This window comes from Nannospalax galili, unplaced genomic scaffold, assembly GCF_000622305.1.
Source record: "Nannospalax galili isolate Female #2095 unplaced genomic scaffold, S.galili_v1.0 scaffold142, whole genome shotgun sequence".
Taxonomy (NCBI): Eukaryota; Metazoa; Chordata; class Mammalia; order Rodentia; family Spalacidae; genus Nannospalax; species Nannospalax galili.
In genome coordinates, this window is record NW_008348793.1 from 837,406 (window position 1) to 858,100 (window position 20,695).

The window sequence follows — 20,695 nt, forward strand, 5'->3', positions numbered from 1 at the left end:
CCTTCCTTCCTTCCTTCCTTCCTTTCTTTCTTTTTGCCATTTATACTTTCTAAACTCAAATCCTTAGGACCATTGAGTATAATCTCTTAAACAGCCAATGTCTGCATTTGGGGTAATGGTTGAAGGAAGTGTTTTTCCTGAGGAAGACCTCACAAGAATTCCCTGATCTTAAAGCACAAAACAGGCCTACATGAGGCATCTTGGCGATGAATGGTCTACCAATGTCATAAGGAAGAAGAAAATGTAGATCTTTTTGGCTTTCCTTGGTTCAGTGACCAGTAGTGTTAATGTATTTCCTAGGTATATGCAGCATGTACATGGACAAAATGTGACATTGTATTCAGGTCTTTAAAACAATCTGTGTTATATTTGAAAAATACAACACAAATATGGGGAAGCAGTGGAGTGGGCAGGAGGCAGAAGGGGCAGGGAGAGAGCTTATACTGCAATCTCTATAAAAAAGGCAAGGCAGAGCGGGGCAGTGGGTTGTAAGGTACAGGATTACCTTAACTTCCTTGGCTTTGGCCCTGGAGTAATTAGAGCAGAGTAATTTGCTCAGCATCTGAGTCATTAGTAAAGGATGCTGAGGTTGAACCCCTGGGATGGTTGATTGCATTTGAAGTGTGCTCTCAGGAAACAGTTACCTCAAGGAACTGTGGAGTAATAGTCTCTTCAGGTTCAGTAAGGCCAAGATATATCTAGATATATCAAAGCATCAAACGTACAGGAAATAGAGAAGCACGTGCTTCTCTCCACATTCTACACCATTCAGTGGGGTTGTCAACCCTTCCTTACAACTGCAATATTTGTAGCATTTCTGACTTGCTGTTCTTCTTCCCTGTATGTATTACCCCAGTATGAACATCGTGGTCCACTGATGTGGGCTTATTAGAGAGGAAAGCAGAAAATTACTTTCCTTTGTGTACAGTTTATTTCTGTTAATGTAGCCAAATATCACATTAAATTTTGTTAAAACATTCTGTCACACCTGTGTCTAAGACCTGTGATAGCTTTATTTTATCTAATTGATTACAATGGTCACTGTTTCATCATACAAACATCTCCCTTAAGGTCGACTCTATTATGTGACTTCTTTTATGTCTTCGCCAGTTTTATGCCATTCCTATATTTATATGTATGACTTTTACATTTTTATCAGGTCATTGCTAAAATTGAACTTGGCGATATTATGGTTAGAGATCTTTTTTTAAAAAGCACTTTATTATTTTATGTGTGTGAGTGTATTGCTTGCATGATGTAAGTGCACCCGTGGAGATGGGAAGAGGGCGTTGGATCCCCTGGAACTGGAGTTACTGACGTTTGTTAGCCACCATGTGGGCAGGAACCAAACCAGGGTCCTCTGCAAGGGCAGCCAGTGTTCTTAACTGCTGAACCATCTCTTCAGCCCCATGGTTAGAGATCTTTAGTAGAGCATTTACAGTCTTCATTCCACAGTAACACAGGTCCAGACATCACCATCATGTCAAATGATTGACATATCAACTACAAATCTGTTTAATCAAACTAATTTCCAGACAGAACACACGAAATCTGTCAGGGTATTTCTGAAGCCTGTAATAAAGATGTGGTGTTGGAGAGATGGCTAAGTGGTTAAGAGCACTGGTTGCACTTGTAGAGGACCTGGGTTTCATTCCCAGCACATACATGATGGCTGATAACCATCAGTAACTCCAGTTCCAGGGGAATCCAGTGACCTCATCTGAACTCTGCAGGTATCAAACGCACATAGTGCACTAGCATGTATGGTGGCAAAACACTCATGTATATAAAATACAAATAAGTAAGAAAGAATAAAGATGTGTATGGCATTTTTTATTCCAAGTTAGAACTTCTGCTTAAAGAGGAAGTTACATCATAAAGGATTAAACAGTTCTTTCTCAGAGTTATTGCTTTCTTTTCTTCTCAGTCTCCTCTTTAGTAATTTCCTCTAAAGTTTCATGAGTTTTACATTAAGTTCATTGATTTACAGACCCCAGAAGACTATCGCTCTCATTTTTTTATAAAAGCATATTTTGGGGGCTGGAGAAATGGCTCAGCAGTAAAGACTGACTGCTCTTGCAGAGGACCCAGGTTCTATTCCCAGCACCTACACGGTGGCTAACAACCATCCATAACTCCAGTTCTGGGAGATCTGATGCCTTCTTCTGGCCTCCACAGGGATTGCACAACATGGAGGCAATATGCACATACACATTAATTAAAAACATTTTCAACCCATTAATATAACTATTTGCTGTTTTTTTTGTTATGAGTATCTTCACTTTAGCTAAATAGCATTTCAAACTCTCCCTTTCCCAAATTGTGTAGCCACAGAAAATTTATTTCTGGATGATTAGCGTCATCTTCAATTAGTAATTTCTAGAAAGTAAACTTATTCTACTTAACTTCCTTGACTCTTTTTTAGCCCCAGCTAGCCTGGAACTCCCTATGTAGACCAGGCTAGCCTAGATCTTGGAGGGATCCTCCTGCCTGTACTTCCTGAGTGCTAAAGGCATGTGCCACCATGCCCAGCTGTGGTGTTACTTTAATGTCTCTTTGTTTATTTAGTGCATTTAGTTAGCGAGTTTTGTCTTTGCTGTCTGCACTTTCTCATCTCTTGTGTATTTAAGTCTCTGATATATAAGAGTGGTCCATTGTGGGCAGTTATTATATGGCTGGAGCACATCTCAACCTAATAGATGTGTTTAATTCTCTTACTTATTCAATTCTCATCACAACCCCCTGCTGCGGTCTCCATTTTCTGGATGGCAGAGCTGATTTTTGGAAGGTTAAGAAATTTCCCAAACTACATAGCTAAGTCATTGATCTGACACTTGAATTCAAAATGCTCTGGCTGCCTACCACTATTTTGACCAAATGTTAAAATCAAGCTTTTTGAAAGCCTTATCCTTTGGCTGTGTTCCAGTGCTTATTACTACCAATTGTTTCACAGTAATTTGTTCACCAGAAATATCTTAACATCTACTTTCCTATATCAGAAAAACGTATCAGTTTCCAGAATGGCATGTTTCATGTATTTTGAAGTCCAAGGTGACATTGTCATCTTCACCCCAGAGTTCTGGCATTTCTATAGAGATGGTAAATCACAGAGCATTACTGTGGGAGTGCTGACAGGACCATCAGAGGTCACTGGACAGGCTGGATTACTGCTGAGGGATTGCAGAAGAGGAAATAAAAACCAAGCTTAGCTGAAGTCAATGGAAATGCGATAAAAAGAGAGATAGGAAAACTATTTCTGACATAGAAAGAATTGGGCCTTTAATGGCTAGTTGATGAGCAACAAATGTAAACACTAGGTCAAAACGTACATCGAGGTACGAACCACTTTCTGTCTGTGCCTGCTTGTTTAAATTTCTGAAAAGATGAACTTTGGATATTTCCTTAAAGCCTCTACATTTCAAGTATGCATGAAAACTCATCTCCATCCACATCTGTGACAGAACAGAACTCCTCATGTGTAAATGTCGTTAAACTACTTTTAAATGATATATATTTAATCAGGTGAAACTATCTGTTAATTTACTTTTATTTACTCCCATTTCTTTATTGGTTTTGGGCTGTTTTTATTCTTTGACAGCTTCTTACATTTATAGAGTGAATTTTAGCTGTTGTCAGCTCTATTGTTTCCCTCATCCCCCTCCTTCATCCACTGAACACTTCTTAGCAAGAAGTCCCCCTCCTACTTTCACGCCGTGTGTGTGTGTGTGTGTGTGTGTGTGTGTGTGTGTGTGTGTGTGTGTGTGCGTTCCATTAACTTTAATTGGGACTTCTTGATTGAGTGTGGATGGGAGGCTGTTACTGGTGCAGAGGCAATTTATCAGTGGCTATACCACCAAAGAAAATAAGCTTTCTCCTCCAGCAATCATTAACTGGAAACCTCAGGGAGGAAGGGGGCCTTATGAACACCTCCCACTGATAAAATGTCTGCTGGCTCCATCTCCTGAGTTCATGAATGTAATGGTAATTTCTAGAAGATGACTTTTTGTGCAACAGCGCCTCATCCTCAAACTCCTACATTCTTATCCACCTCTTCTTGTGTTCCCTGAGCCATGGAGGGGTGACATCGATGTCCCCATTTATAGCAGAGCACTCCACCCTCACTTATCTTTGGCATTTTAACCAGTTATGACCTGAGTCCACAGTTACAAGAAACTTCTCCAGTGAAGGATGAGAGCAGCACAGATTCATAAGCATAAATCTGAGTATTTTGAAAGCGGTTCAACAACATGTTCATTTAGCAAAACAGTAGTCATGGATTCCCTTTTAGGGCCTTAACCAGGTTTGCAGACCAGGGCATGAGTTCCCTTCTGTGGAGCGGGCCCCAAACCCAATCAGAAAGTAGTTGATTACCTTCATTGAAAGCATGCCACCACTATTGCACCAGTCAGTACAGCTTGGCCCCCTGGTTGGTGTTGTAGCTCACAGGGTTCACAACTGAATAAGACTGATGTCCATCAATTGATGACTGGATAATGAAACTGTGGTCTGTATACCCAATGGAATTTTATACAGTTGTAAAGAAAAATGAAATTATTAAATTTGCTAGAAAACAGATGAAATTGGGAAAAATTATACTGAATGAGGTAATCCAGGCCAAGAAAGACCAACGACACATGTTTTCCTTCACATGTGTGTCCTAATTATGAATTCTTCAAGTTGTGTGTTTAACTTGAAGTGCTTATAGAGGCTGGGAACAAAGAGAGTTTTATTTAGAGGAGAAGGAAATAAAAGCCTTAAGGAAAAGGGAACAGCATAGTATGCATGACGGGAAAGTAGGCAGGGGAGACGCTGGAGGTGCACAGGTAAGCAGGGAGAGGCAGAAGAGTAGAGTGGGGCAGGGGGTAGAGGGAAGAGGCACCCAACCCAAGGACGCATGCAAAACACATTTGGAGCCTACTGCTTCACTGAACTTTTTAAAAAGTGGTTCTAATTAGTATTTCTCTGACGACTAGGCATGTCAAGCACTTTTGAAAATAGTTATTGGCTATTTGTATTTATTTTTGTGAAAAAAAAATTTGAAAACTGTCTATTCAGATCATTAGCCTACTTGTTGATTGGCAGTTTTTAAATATTCAATTTCTACTGTTCTTTGTAAATTCTATCCACTAGCCCCTTATCTGGTGTATAGCTGGCTGCCCTTGTGCTCTGTTGATAGTTTCCTTTACTGTGCAGACACTTTTTAATTTCATGTCATCTCATCTGTTGATACTTGGAGCTGGCACTTTTTAATTTCATGTCGTCTCCTCTGTTGGTGCTTGGAGCTGGCACTTTTTAATTTCATGTCGTCTCATCTGTTGGTACTTGGAGCTGGTTTCTGTACTATTGATGTTCTGTTCAGTAGGTTTCTGCCTACCCCCAATGTCCTGCGGCATATTCCCTGTGTTTTTGTCTGGAGCTTTCAGCTTTTTCAGTTTTCTATTAGCTCTTTGATCCATTTAGAATTGATTTTTGTACAAGGTAAAAGATACAAATCTAATTTTATTCTTCTGCAGATGAACATTTAGTTTTGCCAACCCCATTTGATGAACAGGCTTTTGCCAAAGTATGTTTTTATGCCTCTTTTGTCAATAATTAGGGGGGGGCATAGCTTTTTTGGTTTATATCTGGGCCCGCTATTCCAGTCCATTAACCTGCCTGTCTGTTTTTATGGCAGTCCTAAGCTGTCTTTACTCTGATAGCTCTGTGGTACAATTTGAGGCCAGGTATTTTAGTACCTCCAGCTTAGGATTGCTTTGGCTAACCATGGTATTTTGTGGTTCCGTATAAATTCTTGGACTGGTTTTTCTAGACCCATGAAATATGACATTGGAATTTTGATAGGTATTGCATTAAATCTTTAGAATAATTTTGGTAGCGTAGCCATCTTCACAAAATTAATTCTTCCAATCAAGGAGCCTGGAAGGTCTGCCATTGCCTGGTATCTTTTGCTACTTCCCTTTCCAGTGCTCTGGGGTTTTCATTATAGCGATCTTTAACTTTTTTGATGAGATGTATTCCTAGATACTTACATTTTCTCGAGTTACTTTAAGTGGCATATTTTTCCCAATTTATTTTTCTGAAATTATATTGTTAATATATGTGAAGGTTACTTTTTTATTGATTTTATATGCTGCAACTTTCCTGTCTGTGCTTATTAGATCTGGGAGCTTTCTAGTACATTTTATAAGGTCTTTTAAGTAGGGAATCATGTCATCTGCAAATAAGAACAGTTTGAATTCTGCTTTCCTAGTTTTACCTCTTTCTGCCTTTCTCTTGTCTATTGCTGTGTTCAAGCACTGTGTTAAATCAGAGAAGGAGAGGGAACATCCGTGGCTCATTCCTGACTTGGATGAAATGCTCTCAGTTTGCGTCCATTTAATATAGTGTTGGCTCTTGGTTTATTGTATATAGCCTTTATTATTTTGAAGTATGCATCATCTATTCCTAACATCTCCAAGACATTTACATGAATGATTGTTTAATTTTGTTGAGTGCCTTTTCAACATTGAGATTATTATGTAGTTTGCCTCCTTAAATGTATTATGTATTAAATTTATTATTTATGTATTTTGAACCAACCTTACCTTTCTGAGATGAAGCCCACTTGGCCTTAATGTATGGTCTTCTTAATGTGTTCCTGAATTTTGTTTTCAAGTATTTTGTTGAGAATCTTTGCATCATTGTTCATCAATGAAATTGATCAGTAGTTTTCTTTTTATTGTTGTGTTTTTACCTGGGTTTGAGCATAAGAATGATGCTGGCTTTGTAGAATGAATTTGGTAGTGTTCCTTCACTTTGTATTTTGTGGAACAAGTTAAGAACAATTGGTATGAGAACTTCCTTGGAAGTTTGATAGAATTCAGCAGTGAATATGTCTGGTCGTGGAATTTTCTGAGTGGAGACTTTTGATTACAGCTTCTATCTCATTCCTTGTGGTGGGTCTGTTTTTATTTATATCTCCTGATTTTTATTTTCGTAGATTAAAATTAAATCTACTTTGAGATATCACGTCACCCCAGTCAGAACGGCTTCATCAAGAAATCCAACAACAGATGTTGGAGAGCATGTGGAGGGAAAGGAAACCTTATTTACTACTGATAGGAATATAGCCACTATGGAAATCAGTTTGAATGTTCCTCAAAAAATGAAAAATAGAATTACCACAGTTGTTTCACTTTTTGCCATAGATCCAGAGAACTCCATACCCTACCATAAGATACTTGCACCCCAGTTCATTACTGCTCTATTCACTCTAGCGAGGAAATGGAATCAAGCTAGTTGTCCATCAACAGTTGAATGGATAATGAAAATCTGGTGCATATATAAAGTGAACTACTACTCAGTCCTAAAGAAAAGTGAAATCACAGCATTCATAGGAAAATGGATGAACCCAGAATGTATATTAAGTGAGGTCACTCAATCTCTGGTAGAAAAAAAAGCATGTTCTCTTGCATATATGAATCTAAGCTTCTAATGTTTAAATGTATATATGTAAACAAATGCATGCATGGGCATACTATAACATTTGGAAGGTAGAACAATAAGGGTAATAAAAACTCATACTGAGTATGTGTTTGTGTGTGTGTATATGTGTGTGTGTGTGTGTGTGATTTGTGTAAGTCCTTTGAATGCTCCTTTCAAGATATAATGCATTTAAAAAATATTTTTATTGAGTTTTTGTGCATTCATATAATAGACCTTAATCAAATTTAGACCTGCTCCCCATGTGCAGCCACCGCCAGCTGCAGCCGCTCCTCGGTTTGGGCCGGCCCACCTGTGGCCATTCGCATAGTGCTAATCTCACTGGTGCCTCCCCCTGGGCACCGCCTCCAATCGCACACCAGCACCGCCCTTTGCTCCTTGCTGCTGCAGGAAGCTGAGGCTGCTCTTCTGCTCACTGTGGCACTGCCTCTGATCATCGCTACTTCTGTCCAGTCCCAGACCCCAGGGCTGGTGAGGAGACTGCATCAGCGGAGCCGCATTCAGACCCAGGAGACCAGGTTCCTTGAGGCAGATCCCGCTTATTGCAGAAGGGCATAAACTTATGTGGGGTAGGGATCCAATCAAGAAGTTACAACTCAGATCTTTGGCAGGGCTGTGTCCTATCATGACATTGCGAGACAGACATCTCATTGGCATAATGGGTTTCAGGTTACTTAGGTTCCGGTTTCCTTATGGGGCCTGGTTTCCTGGGAACCATGTGACTGAGGCTGTTGCAATATCTAAGTGTTGCAATTTGGGATCTCAAGGGTGGTGATTAGGGAGTGGCGAGCTCTAGGCATCAGTCTAATGATCAGTCTAATGATCAATGGGAGCAAATGTCACAAGGCGTTCCTTGTGGCTCCAGCAGTTGGGCCGTTGCCTCGGGCCTGCTGTATGGCTGTCATTAAGACTTTCACTCTAGGCTCAAGCCTGTCTCCCACACCCATGCACATCCCTTATAACTCCCCCACAGTGGATTTCATGTATTCTGTCACGTATGTGTTATGGATCCGCCATAGAACAAAATCACCAACACCACTTTTGTAGAAAGTAGCAAGGCAAAACTTTATTATGACTGGCTGGGCTGTCTATCTCAGGAGTAGAAGCAGCCCAAAACACTAGCCAGCCAGGGTTTTATAGGATTACAGAAAACATTGTTCAAACAGAGCATCTGTGAGCCAATCAGGTTTGTACAACATAGCAGAATTTGAATTCACCAATCAACAGCGTGTAACTGTGCGAGCAATCGAATTCACCAATCAACAGCCTGTAACTGCTTGGGCAAGCAAAGGAAGTGTACAGAAGTGAGATAAGCAGTTAGCTCTAGATTAGAACAGTCCACGGTTGGTGGTTAGGCCATTTCTCAGAACTCATGGGCACACTCCTTTCTGGGGAATCTACAGGAATCGGGCAGAGGTCAGCCCCTCCTAATTGTCTTAAAGGAAGATGGGGGGAACTTATGCTAGAACCCTGAGATAGTTCAATCTTTTAAGTCCTATCCAATCAAGCATTTGTACCCAGATGTTCCTTGATGTAAGTTCATCTGCTGGAGTCTAGTCAGCCTTTTTAAAGTCATTCCCTTAAAGATCAATTCTCCCTCACCCAGCAGTAATCAGTAGCCAATAGTTCTTCTGCTAAGGTTGTGGCCTGCTGCCCATTTCCCTTGTTCTATATTGGGTTTTTGTCTGACTGAGTCAATATGGGTGTTGTGCATGCTGTCACCATTGTTACAAGTTAATATGAACAAGTTCCCAGTAGCCTGACAGCCTCTGTTTCCTCACATTCGTGCACCAACCCTGGCTCTTATAATCTTCCCACCTGTCTACTACCATACCACACTAAATGCACCTCAACTCATCTGATACAACATATTTTTAATACAAAATAGGTCTTTTACTAGGCAGTGTCTACATATGATTTCAGGAGGGGCTGTTACTTTACTGGGAAATCTGGTTTTTAAATTGTGTTTGAATATTTCTATATGCTCTAGTTTTTTGTAAGTACTAATAAACTTTTTTAAAAGATTTTTTTGAAAAAAGTGGTTGTGATTGCCTGTGAACTTAGAATTGCTTTTGTGGTAAATTCCTCTGTGGATCATTTGTGCTTTAAAGTAGGATAGACTTAAAGAAGCACAGCTCAGTTCTTTTCCCATTTCCACCATAAAACTGCTAGATTTCCTTGTGGACACGTGTCCACTGACAAACTGGTTTTGTAAAAGAAAGGTAAATTTAGCACACGTACTGTTCAAACAGGCCCTCACTGCCCATAGTCATGTAGTGAGCCAAAGTCTCCATGAACCTGTATGTTAATTCTCACTGGTGGGCCAGAGCAAGATGTGGGGAGGGACAGACTCTGTTTCCAGATTATGCATGCTACTCCTGAATTCTGACTGTTCTTCCATCCTGTCTTCCTAAAACAGAGGGTACATGCTTTCTGAGAGGAGGTTATAAACAAAGGAGAGATGGACGGGCCACAGAAGGGCATATGTCATGTGACTCTTCTTGTGACGACATCAACACAGGAAACCGAAGACAGACTAAAGAAACAGTCCCACTCAAGTCTAGCTTAGTGAACGAGTGAGTTTATTGGGGCTACTCATGAGTAACTCAAAAGCAGCTGCATCATGGGAAAGGCCACCAGAACATGGGGGACAACTCCCGGCAACTACACCCCTAGAGTTCCCTGCATGACTTGCACACAGTTCAACCAGCCTATGGAAGGGTCTCCTCTCCCCCAAATGTATTTCTCTTTCTATAACCTTGAGAAGGGGCCTTGAGAATCTTTTAAATTCCTGGCATTTGCTGCACATTGTAAATTTAAATGTTGTTCATTTTGTGGGTCTTAGGCGCCTCCCTCCTCCTTTTGGAAAGGAGTGTTTCAATTCAGAGGCCATAGCTAAGCAACAGTAAACAAGCCCAGATTCTGCACATCAGGTCACCTTTGGTGTTTTTGAAATGTGTGCTTCTGGATGTGTGTTTACAAGTGTGTAGGCTCATGAGTATGTGTGTGCACATGGAGATCCAAAGTTGACATAAAAATACGACATCTTATGTTTTTTCCTTAAATAGATTTTTATATAATTGATGTAATTTCTCATATTTGTGCACCAGCACCACGAGCATTACTGTCTTGATGGCGATGGTAAGTACCAGAGGGTGTGCCATCACGGTGACAACCAGCATCACTGGTTTTTCTGTTCTTTAAGGAATCTCAAACTTCAATTAAAATTAGCGCTATGCAGACTTAAAGATTTCTAGCCTAATAACCTTGTGTGTTTTCAGGATTAACTGATCTCAGAGGATCTGCCACTGTCATTGAATTGTTTATAGATTTATTACATCTCAAAGACCTGCTGCAATGTCCAAATCAAATTCATTGCTTCAAATTCAGAGAAAGCTAGATTAAACTAAGCCCTACAACGCATTGGTTGCATCCCCAGATAGTTTTTTCAGTTATTTCCATATAGTAGAAAAATAAAGCCTCCTAAATTCATGTTTCTTTTATATTTCTGCAAACTTTCTACTTGTGTTTACTTAAGTAAATTCAAGTAATTTATAAAAGAAAAGTTCAGCCTGGCTGTACCAGAGTACAAGTGTGCACATCAGTCTTTTAAGCATTCTCAAAAAAGCACATCTTTGAGTGGTGTGTTTCTTCTGAGACACTCAACAAAGATATAGCACTTCAGACATTGTGAAGGTTGTGGCTCTGTGAAGAAGCATGCCCTGTTAAATAAAAACCTACTTGAAGTAAATTCTTGGAGAGACTTCATCACTCATCGTAATATTTTCCCTAGAGACCGCAGGTGTCAAAGCAGGTAAATCTGAGCAGCACACATTTGTCACCCTTTTGGTACCAATAGTAAGTTCTGGCTTAACTTTTCTTTCTGGAACTTATTCATACATTTAGCTTATTAAGTATTACCCCAAATCATCAAATAGTGTATCTGTTCACTTGTAGTAGTACTTAAAGGGGAATGGTTGGTGTCAAGGAATGGATTCGCTGGGTTGTTGCTATAGCCCTATCACGTATAGTTTACCAGGATATTCCTTAACCTCCCTTATGGACATAATATCAGTTAATTTTGACAAAATAGATTAGTACTATTGATACCTTCACTTGATACATAAATAGAAATTTTCCATGAAACAGTTTATGCTGTTGAGCTAAACTGTTTTTAAATACAACTGATCATGACTGTGTCTTTGGGGAATATGTGCTCTTGTATAAGAATTCTGTGTTGTTTGGGCAGAAGTAATAGTGGATAGATTCTTTTTAATTAATATTTTAATAAATTCTTTGAAAATTTCATACAATGTATTTCATTCATATTTAGCCCCTCTCCTCAACCTAACTCCTCCCAGATCCACATCCCCACATCCCCACCCTTCCTAACTTCCTGACCTCTTTTTTTTTTTTTTTTTTAATAATTTCTTCTCATCTGCTGGGTTTCTGGTTCATTGTTCTTGCCTTTTTAGAGTCTTGGGTTGCAATATTAAGCCATTTATTTGTGCTTTTTCTCATGTTTTAATGTAGGCACATAGAGATACCAACTTCCCACTTAGAACTGCTTGAATAACCCACTGAGTCCAATTTGTGCTGACCATATACTCCTAAATGTGGGGCCCTTCACTAAAGCATGGTCAGTCTTCCAGGAGCCACTTCCTTAAGGAAAACTGTCACTTCCTCTTTCAGAGCTATCAAGTGTCAATAACTCCTCAGGGGTGGGGGCTCCCTACCTTGTATTAGAACATTGACTAGCTTCTTTTGCGCGTGTATTGTGCAGGTAGCCACATCTGCTGTGAGTCCATAGGAGAAGTGGTCCCATCACGTCCAGAAGACACTGTTTTGTCTAGATCCTCCTCGACTTCTATCCCTTACAGTCTTTCTGCCCCCTCTTCCATGATGGTCCCTGGGTCCTGGGTAAGGTAGAAAGGTGTATGTAGTAGATGTCCCGTTTATGTCTGCATACTTCACTGACACTCTGCATTTTGATCTGTTGTGAGTTTCCACATTAGCCACTGTCTGCTGTACAGAAGAATTTCTCTGATGGGGTCTGAGAGCTACACTAATCTATGGGTTTAAAGATACGCATTTAGAGCGCAGTTTGATATTATGCCCATTTAGCAGAATAATACTAGTAGGTTCACCACTGGGGCCTGGGAGGTCGTAAGCCATTAGTTCTTGGTCAGATTTATAGTACCAATAATGAGTTTCCTTCTGTGGAGTGGGCCTTAAATCTAATGGGATTCTTTTTAAAATGTATTTGTTTATTTTTATTTTATGTGTATGAATGTTTTGCTTGCATGTAAGTGGATCACATGTGTGCAATGCCCATAGAGGCCAGAAGAGGGCATTGGATCCCCTAGAACTGGAGTTACAGATGGTTGTAACCATGTGGGTGCTGGGAACCAAACCCAGGTCCTCTGGAAGAACAGCCAGTGCTTTTTTAACTGTTGAACCATCACTCCAGCCCCCCAATGAGATTCTTAATTTACTTCTATTTTCTCATTTTATTTGTTGTTTCAAAAGGAATATACTATTGTCAAGTAGATGAAGCAAAATTAAATGACACAACCAGTAACTTGGCATATAGCATTCTCTATATTCTCTACAGCTCTGCAATAGTTACTTTTCCTTACCCTGACTGTCCAGTGAAGAACTTGAGGTATGATAAAGTTAAACAGCCTCGCCCAGGTTCTAATCAGCAAAGGCACTGAGAGAGAGCTCAGGACTTAGCCTGTACTTGTTTCCTGGTGCCCAGCTGCTCCATCTCAAGACTCCCACTGCATGGAAAATGTCATTGTCAGGTATATCCTATCTGTGGATATGGAAAGAATAACCTTTTCTCATCATTTAGTTAACTGCACACCACACAATGGTTTTCAGCCGCATTACTCAGAAGGGTAAGGTCACACTTCCATTCTACAAGCTGCTGTAATGCCATCATGTCTCACAGTATCTCATTATTAACAAAGACTTGTTAATTTTGCTATTGTAACCATGCTCTTTGTTATCCAAACTGTAAGGCAAAAAAAAATCTCCTTGCTGAGATTTCTGGGTCCATCTGAATATTACCAGCTAGGAAAGTTCACCTAAGCCTTAAACCCCAGAGCTCTGTTAAGATTTCACCACATAGGCATGATGGATTGACTCATTGTCACGTGACTCCAACTCTCCTCTTGTGAGACCTCAATCTAAGCAGAAACTCACATACCACCTTGGCGTTATCATGAACAACAGTGGCCTTCCTGTGAACTGGGAAATTCCAAGGATTTAAGGGTTACCTCCTAGGAACCCAGAATTAGAAAAATCAGGCAAATTCTTTATTATATAATTGCTGCCAGCAGAAGGTAATTCCAAGCCCTTAAACCAAACTCTTTAAAAACAACAGCCATCATAGCAGGCTTTTCACGTAATAGCCAGTAGACAACAATTTATATTGCAAATTAAAGAGCATATACAAGAAAACCAGAGATATCTAGTGACCAAATCTGTAAATAGTAACAAATGCTTATAAATGTGTTATTCCTTAAAATGTGGACAGAAAATTTTATCTGTTGGTTTCAGATAAAATCATGGATTGAAAAATAGTATGTTTATATTTACCATTTAAACATAAAAGTATATATGAAACCACAAAGATGATATAAAAGCAACTTAAAATTTAATATAATTTCTTTAAGATAGGTTGGTCTTCAACTCTCAATCCTCCGCATATTTCAGAGTTTTGGGATCACAGGTTGAAATGGTGTTTTAAATCTGAACTTTAGTGATTGCTTATGCAACTTATTTATGTCACAACTGAAGGAAAAAAATGATTCCTTTCCTAATTATCTTTCAAGATTTTTAGTTTAAACTATATGAGAAATACTTTAATTATTACAGAAATTGTCCTCGTATTTAATAATGTTAGCATACTGCTGCAAACCTTAACTTTTCAGCTTTGAGATAAATCCTGACTTAGGGTTTAGACTAGAAATTCGGTTTAGAAGTTCAGTTTTCTTTGAACAGCATCTTCACATACACTGGGCCACTCTGCAGCAGTAACTGCCATTTGATACATCCCTCAGTCCAGTGGGGTCCTCGCTGGGTACCAAAGTTTGCATAGGTCCTCAGGAGCTGAGATGCATGTATTTGGATCGTCAGCTTTACATTAGGAAAAGCAAATTTTCATTAGAAGTTTGCAATGCTTTTCATATTCGAGGAAATTGCTTCAATTTTGTTCTTCATATATGTTAAATAAAGAGCCTATGCTCATACCTTTTGTGTTAAAAAGTTCTTGTTTTCCAGACATGCTCCTATCATGTGGAAAAGTCTACTCTGAAAAAATATCTCAGATAGCCATCATTCTTAAGGAAGTCATTTTAAAAAACAAAGGCAGAAAAAGTATTTATTTTTAGAAACTGCTCCATACAACAAATGTAAATAAAGGAAATTTTATCTTAAACTCATGCAAATTGTAAGTGCAAATTCTCAGTGCTGTGAGGTAGTTAACCAAAGCATGAACTTCTGTATTCTAAGAAATGGGATATTTCAACTGAAATGGTGAGCAGAAAAAGCATTTAGAAGTATTTCACATTATGCTGCTGCAATCTTAGATTGTTTTCTGTATAGACAACAGAATATCTAACAGATTGCAGAATACTGTTGTGGAGTTTGTAAATTGCATTCATTTGCAAACTTGCTTATCTGTGAAATCAGAAAGAAGTAGTGGGTCTCCTAGTCAATAATGAGGGTTTTAAAGTTACTTTTGTTGAAAAGATTGAAATAGAGATAAACATTAAAAGTAAAGTTCCATTCTTAATCACTAACATGAGTTTAAATAAAGAAATGCTGTCAGAGAGTAATGAACCATGATCTCTTTGGTAGTGTAGTGTTTTTGATGAACACCTGAAACTTGTTTGTTTTCCTTTTTCCTTTAATCTTTGAGGGGATTTTTCTAAGAACCAGCATCACTTGTTGCTTTTCAATTAATCAGATAAACTGACACCTTAGCTGAGGTCATTGAGGAAGTGGAAAATTAAATGAGAGTGGTCAGAATCGATCTGCATACTTCACAAGTATTTGTCTGTTGTTTGAGTTGGCAAGACAGTAGACAGACAGCTGTGGCCAACGTATGGGACCCCAGGCTTCCTGGAGCTCACTGCTTAGTGTGGAAGAGAGACACTGGGTTAGGTGAGGATGGTGTTGCACACCTTCCATCCCAGCACTCAGGAGGCAGAGGCAGGTGGACGTCTGTGAGTTAGAGGCCAGCCTGGTCTTCATACTGAGTTCTAGGCGGTCAGGACTGCAAAATGAGACCGTCTGAAAGAAACAAAGAACAAACAAAAAAGCAACCAGACACATGTTTACAAACAATGCTGTATTACTATAAAACGCAAAGGCTGGCTACAAACTGATGTTTTTGTATACTTCATCTAGATTGGGATTTTTCCCTGAAGATATGTCAGGGTAAATTATCTGAGACAGTGCAGATTTACTCAGATATAAGAATTGAGTAGGAATATTCCAGACTGAGAAAGATGTTTGTGGGATGATACTGAGGAAGACAGATTGGTGAGTCTCAGGAAAAGGTTCCGATGGCAGGTAGAGAGGAGCAGACAGGGGCAAGTACCCGAGGCTGGAGTTAAGAAGCAAGGCCGGTGTGAAGCAGAGCTTGTGCACAGGCTGGCAGTTTCGTATTTTAAGTGCAAGGGGAAGCATGGAAGACGTACTAAGTAACATGGTCATATTATATCTTTAAAGTATTTCTTTGGCTACTGTTTGGGGAATAGTTTGGAAGAAAGAAAAACGGGTTATAATTACCGATGCTAAAAATAGGTAAGATAGTGAATTTAGACTAAGATGGTGATAATAAAATTAGAACAAAGTGAGCACATTTTAATACCGGTAGTAGTGGTAGTGACACTTCATAATAGACTAGATTTAGAGCACATGAAACAGGACATGTCAAAAATAACGTCTTTTTTTATACAGGTTGATAACCGATAGTGCCAAGGGAATGTGGGGGCGACGCTGAGATCAGAGCTCAATTTTTAAACAAATTAATCCCACTTAATCCCAGAGATTCAGAATGACACAACCGTATTCTCCAATCTTTTTAACCCATGTTTTCTTCCACCAGGCAAATCCTGATAGACTATAGAGCACCTGGATCTAAGGTGCTATTTCCATCAAGAGTCACCCGAGCCGGGCGTGGTGGCCCTCATCTCTGATCCCAGCACTTGGGAGGCAGAGGCAGGCAGATCTCTGTGAGTTCAAGGCCAGCCTGGTCTACATAGTGAGTTCCAGGACAGCTGAGGCTACAGGAAAACCAAAAAAAAAAAAAAAAAAAAAAAAAAAAAAGTCAATGAGAAAACAAAAAGTAAATTAAAATTTTAAACTAAAATGTCTACTGTTTTTAGAATTGCTGCCCCAGATTACAAAGCAATACATACTTGGTCTCAAACTGAAAGATTAAGATGTGAATAATCTGCCAATAACCTAGCTTTGCAGCTATCCCTTCCTAAAACATCACATTTTTCCTTCCAAAGCACACTGCACGCAATGCTGGTCTAAACTTTTCTTACAAAAAGATTTAGCTGTCCTCTTGGCATTGAATGCAGATTGGTGGGAAAGATTCAGGTAGGCTTTATGTAGAAATAATTTCAAAGAGACCTACTAATGCTCCAGGTGGAGATACAGAATACTGGTTGAGAAGACTGCTGGATCCAGAGGAGAAAGGCTCAGTGAAAGAGAGACTTCATGAGACATGACCCCATGAGACATGACCCTGAAACCTACAGTTGAACTAGAGAAAAACAGCTGTAGTTTTGGTAATAAATACCCAGAAATGTCATAATTTTCCACATTATAGTGGAATGTTAGGATCACAATCCACAAAAGGTTTAATGATAGAGTGCTAATGAACAGCAATCACTGAATGCGTTTTGCTGTAGGAACCATATTAAGTGTGTTCCAAGTATCACTTAATGACTTTTAAAGCCTGCTGAGGCTGGTAAACTTCTGTCCAGCATGTTACAGAACACAGCATGAGGATTGGAGGGGTAAATCATATGCCCAAATATCAAATAGTAAATGGAAGCCTGAGATGCCAGATATGTCTGAGCCAGGAGAGCAGTTTTCTGTCATTGTACCACAGGACACCAGCATGCAAATAAATGCTGAAACTTGAATGTCAAAAGCTAGAAAAAGAAAAAAGTCTGAAGATACAATGGTTGTCAAACATTCTAGAAAAGGAACGATCCCTGCTCTGCTAAGCTGGGTTTCTCCTGTGTGGTTCCTGGAGTCACGCTGGCTACTTAGCAAGCATTTCACTCTGCCTTGACCATCTGATCAGTATCATTTTGGGGTGCTTTTGAGGCATTTGGATTTTGTAAGGTAGCTCTGGTCACTGGGGACTTCACCCTTGTTTCTTCACCACACTCTTTAAAAAGTTCGTAGTTATCATTGCTGATTGTTTACTTTCAAAATCCCCGCTGGACATCCATTTCCTTTTGTTTGATCTTTGAGTTTTGCACCCCTGTTCTTAAACCATTTGAGACAGACTTTACTGACCTTTTCTAACGCAAATTACATGATTCGATTCTTAGTTGAAGAAATTGCCTTAATTTGAATTGTTTAAAATAAGGGGGAAGCAAAGAGGTATTTCAATTCAATTTTATCAAAATCCTAAATGATATAATAATAAATGCATAGTTATTGAAACTTCTACAAAGGTTGCGGATGAAAGGAAAAGTGTCAATCATTCCCTCTCATCCTTCTGTCCACCCCACCTCTAAGCATGCCTGTTCTGGCTAACAGCAGTGCATAGCTCTCATTTCTAGCATCCTCAATAAGACCAGGGCTTTGAGCAGCAAGCCACGTTCCTGAGAAGAAGGGGAGCAGCCTTTGTGGAGGTGATGAAGCCTGCACTGGGGAATGCTTACACCTGGCGGCTGGCACTCTCCTGTGTGACTGGTGTTCTGTCATCTGGCCTTTTTTCTGTGCCAGCATTTAATGTGCTTCCCTCCCCTTTCTGGCATGTGCTAGGTTGAGAAACAAAGCTGGCCATATTTCTTTGACTCCCTTACCCATTTGCACCACTTTCCTGAAGGCAGTCCATTGGTCATGACTTATTCAAGGGAAGGCTATTTCAGTAGAACCTTTGAAACTGTCAAGCAATTGAAAGATCTAAATAGAAAGCCAAAAAAAAAAAAAATCATTCATGGAAAAAAGTATCTTCCAATATTAAAACTGTAGGTGGTTTTGCTTATTTGTTTAAAAACTCATGTCTTGCTTTATGTCTCTGAAATTGTTTCTGTGCCAAAAAGTAATGTATCCAGAATAATGGGCCACCTGAAGCAGAGAATGGGTAAAGTTGTGCAGAGTTGTCCCAGATCCCCTCCAAAGGAAGCCGGAGTTCCAAGAAATTTCTATTACAGTTGACAGAGCCTAAGCAGGACCAACTGAGAAGGAGCATGGGGACAGGATGCATCACTTCATGTGTCCATCTTTGTGCATGTGTGTCTATGAAGCTGCTCTTTACTAACTGGACTCACTTTACATATGGACGTTCCCTTTAAAGTCATGTAATCTCCAGATTTGTTGTTGTTGTTGTTACCTTGTGTTTAAACTATGAGGGTTTCTACTTCAAAAAAATTGCTCCACAAAATTTTCTGTTATGCATACTATGTGGGGCAGTAGCAAACTTAGAAGAAAGTTCAGGAGACAGCAATAAAATCCTACGATCAGGCAGGTTAAACTTGGAAGGTACACCTTCCCTTGCATTCCGTGTAGCATGCTGAATATGGCATGCAGGTGTTTACTATTCAACTTATTTTTTTTTTTTTGGTCTTTTTGAGACAGGGTCTCCCTGTAGCCCCAGCTGGCCTGGAACTGGAACTCACTATGTAGACCAGGCTGACATTGAACTTACAGTGATCCTACAGTTGGCAAGATCACACTCCCCTTGCATTCCGTTTGGCATCCGGAAAAGGGCAGGAAGTTTTTTCTTTTTAAACTTATTTTTTTTTTTTTGGTCTTTTTGAGACAGGGTCTCCCTGTAGCCCCAGCTGTCCTGGAACTCACTGTGTAGACCACACTGGCCTTGAACTCACAGAGATCCACCTGCTGCTGGGATTAAAGGCGTGTGCCAGGCTATTTAACTTTTTAAAATTATAAGCAACATAAATACAGCTGTGTTAGGTCGAGTTCAGTCTTTTGTCCATCCAACCACTTGACAAACACCAATACAAGAACAAGACTGGCAAATGGCCAGCCAGCTTTAAGAGCTCTAAAGGTCCTAATGTGTAATCACCATCATTATACCAAACAATAACTAATGATGTATTTAAATTTTTAGTTATTTTTATGTTATTTTTATGAGTGTTTTACCTTCATGTATGTAAATGCACCTGTGTCACGGTCATGCAATGCCCTCAGAGGCCAGAAAAGGGCATCAGAACTGAAGTTAAGGATGGTTGTTAGCCACCAAGTGAGTGCTAGGAACCGACCCCAGGTCTGCTGGAAGAGCAGCTGGGACTCTTAACTACTGAGCCATCTCTCCAGCTCCTAATGATGAATTTAAATACATTTACTTATAGTACATTTGAAAATTCTAGAATAAAAGCATAATCAAAATAAATCTTCACAGCCAAGTATGGTGGTGTATTCCTGTAACCCCAGTACTTGAGAGGCTGAGGCAAGAGGATCATTGTGAATTCAAGGTCAGCCTTGTCAACACAGTAACTTCAAGGCTAGCCTGGGCTACACAGTGAGACTCTGTCTCAAAACATAAGAAAAACACGAGAGAGAGAGAGGGAGAGAGAAATAGATTTTCCCACATTCTAATGAAAGTGTGCTTGTTCTCAGGAGCACGGAATTCCTACGGATATGGGCTATGCAGTGGCCCCTCATCACTCGGGTGTCTACCCTGTACATGTTCAGCTTTATGAGGCCTGGAAGAAGGTTTGGAATATTAAAATCACCAGCACTGAAGAATATCCACATCTGAAACCAGCTAGATATCGGAGAGGCTTCATCCACAAAAACATCATGGTGAGCTGCTTTCTGCCTGTGTAGGGTACTACCGGATGACAGTCTACAAAGGCGGGCAAGGCGGAAGAGCGGGCCTGGAAAGGCGTGCTGCGTGAGGGGTATTTGTCAGATCTAAGATAATTAGAATCGCTTCTTTCAGTTCTAAAAATATAGCTTTGAAAGTGATTTCTTTTTT

The 20,695-nt window shown here is 39.8% G+C and overlaps 1 protein-coding gene across 9 annotated transcripts in view; it reads left to right on the forward strand.

Moving 5' to 3' along the window:
• Positions 1–20,695, forward strand: part of Ndst3 (N-deacetylase and N-sulfotransferase 3) — a 176,097-nt gene that overhangs the window by 83,966 nt on the left and 71,436 nt on the right. For all 9 annotated transcript variants that reach the window (XR_003851561.1, XM_029569831.1, XM_029569829.1 and 6 more), the window contains exon 5: positions 20,335–20,520. Coding sequence is in view for 8 of the 9 variants with exons in the window: in XM_029569831.1 (XP_029425691.1) it covers positions 20,335–20,520 (186 nt within the window). In the remaining variant the exon portion in view is untranslated. The remainder of the gene's footprint in view (positions 1–20,334; positions 20,521–20,695) is intronic.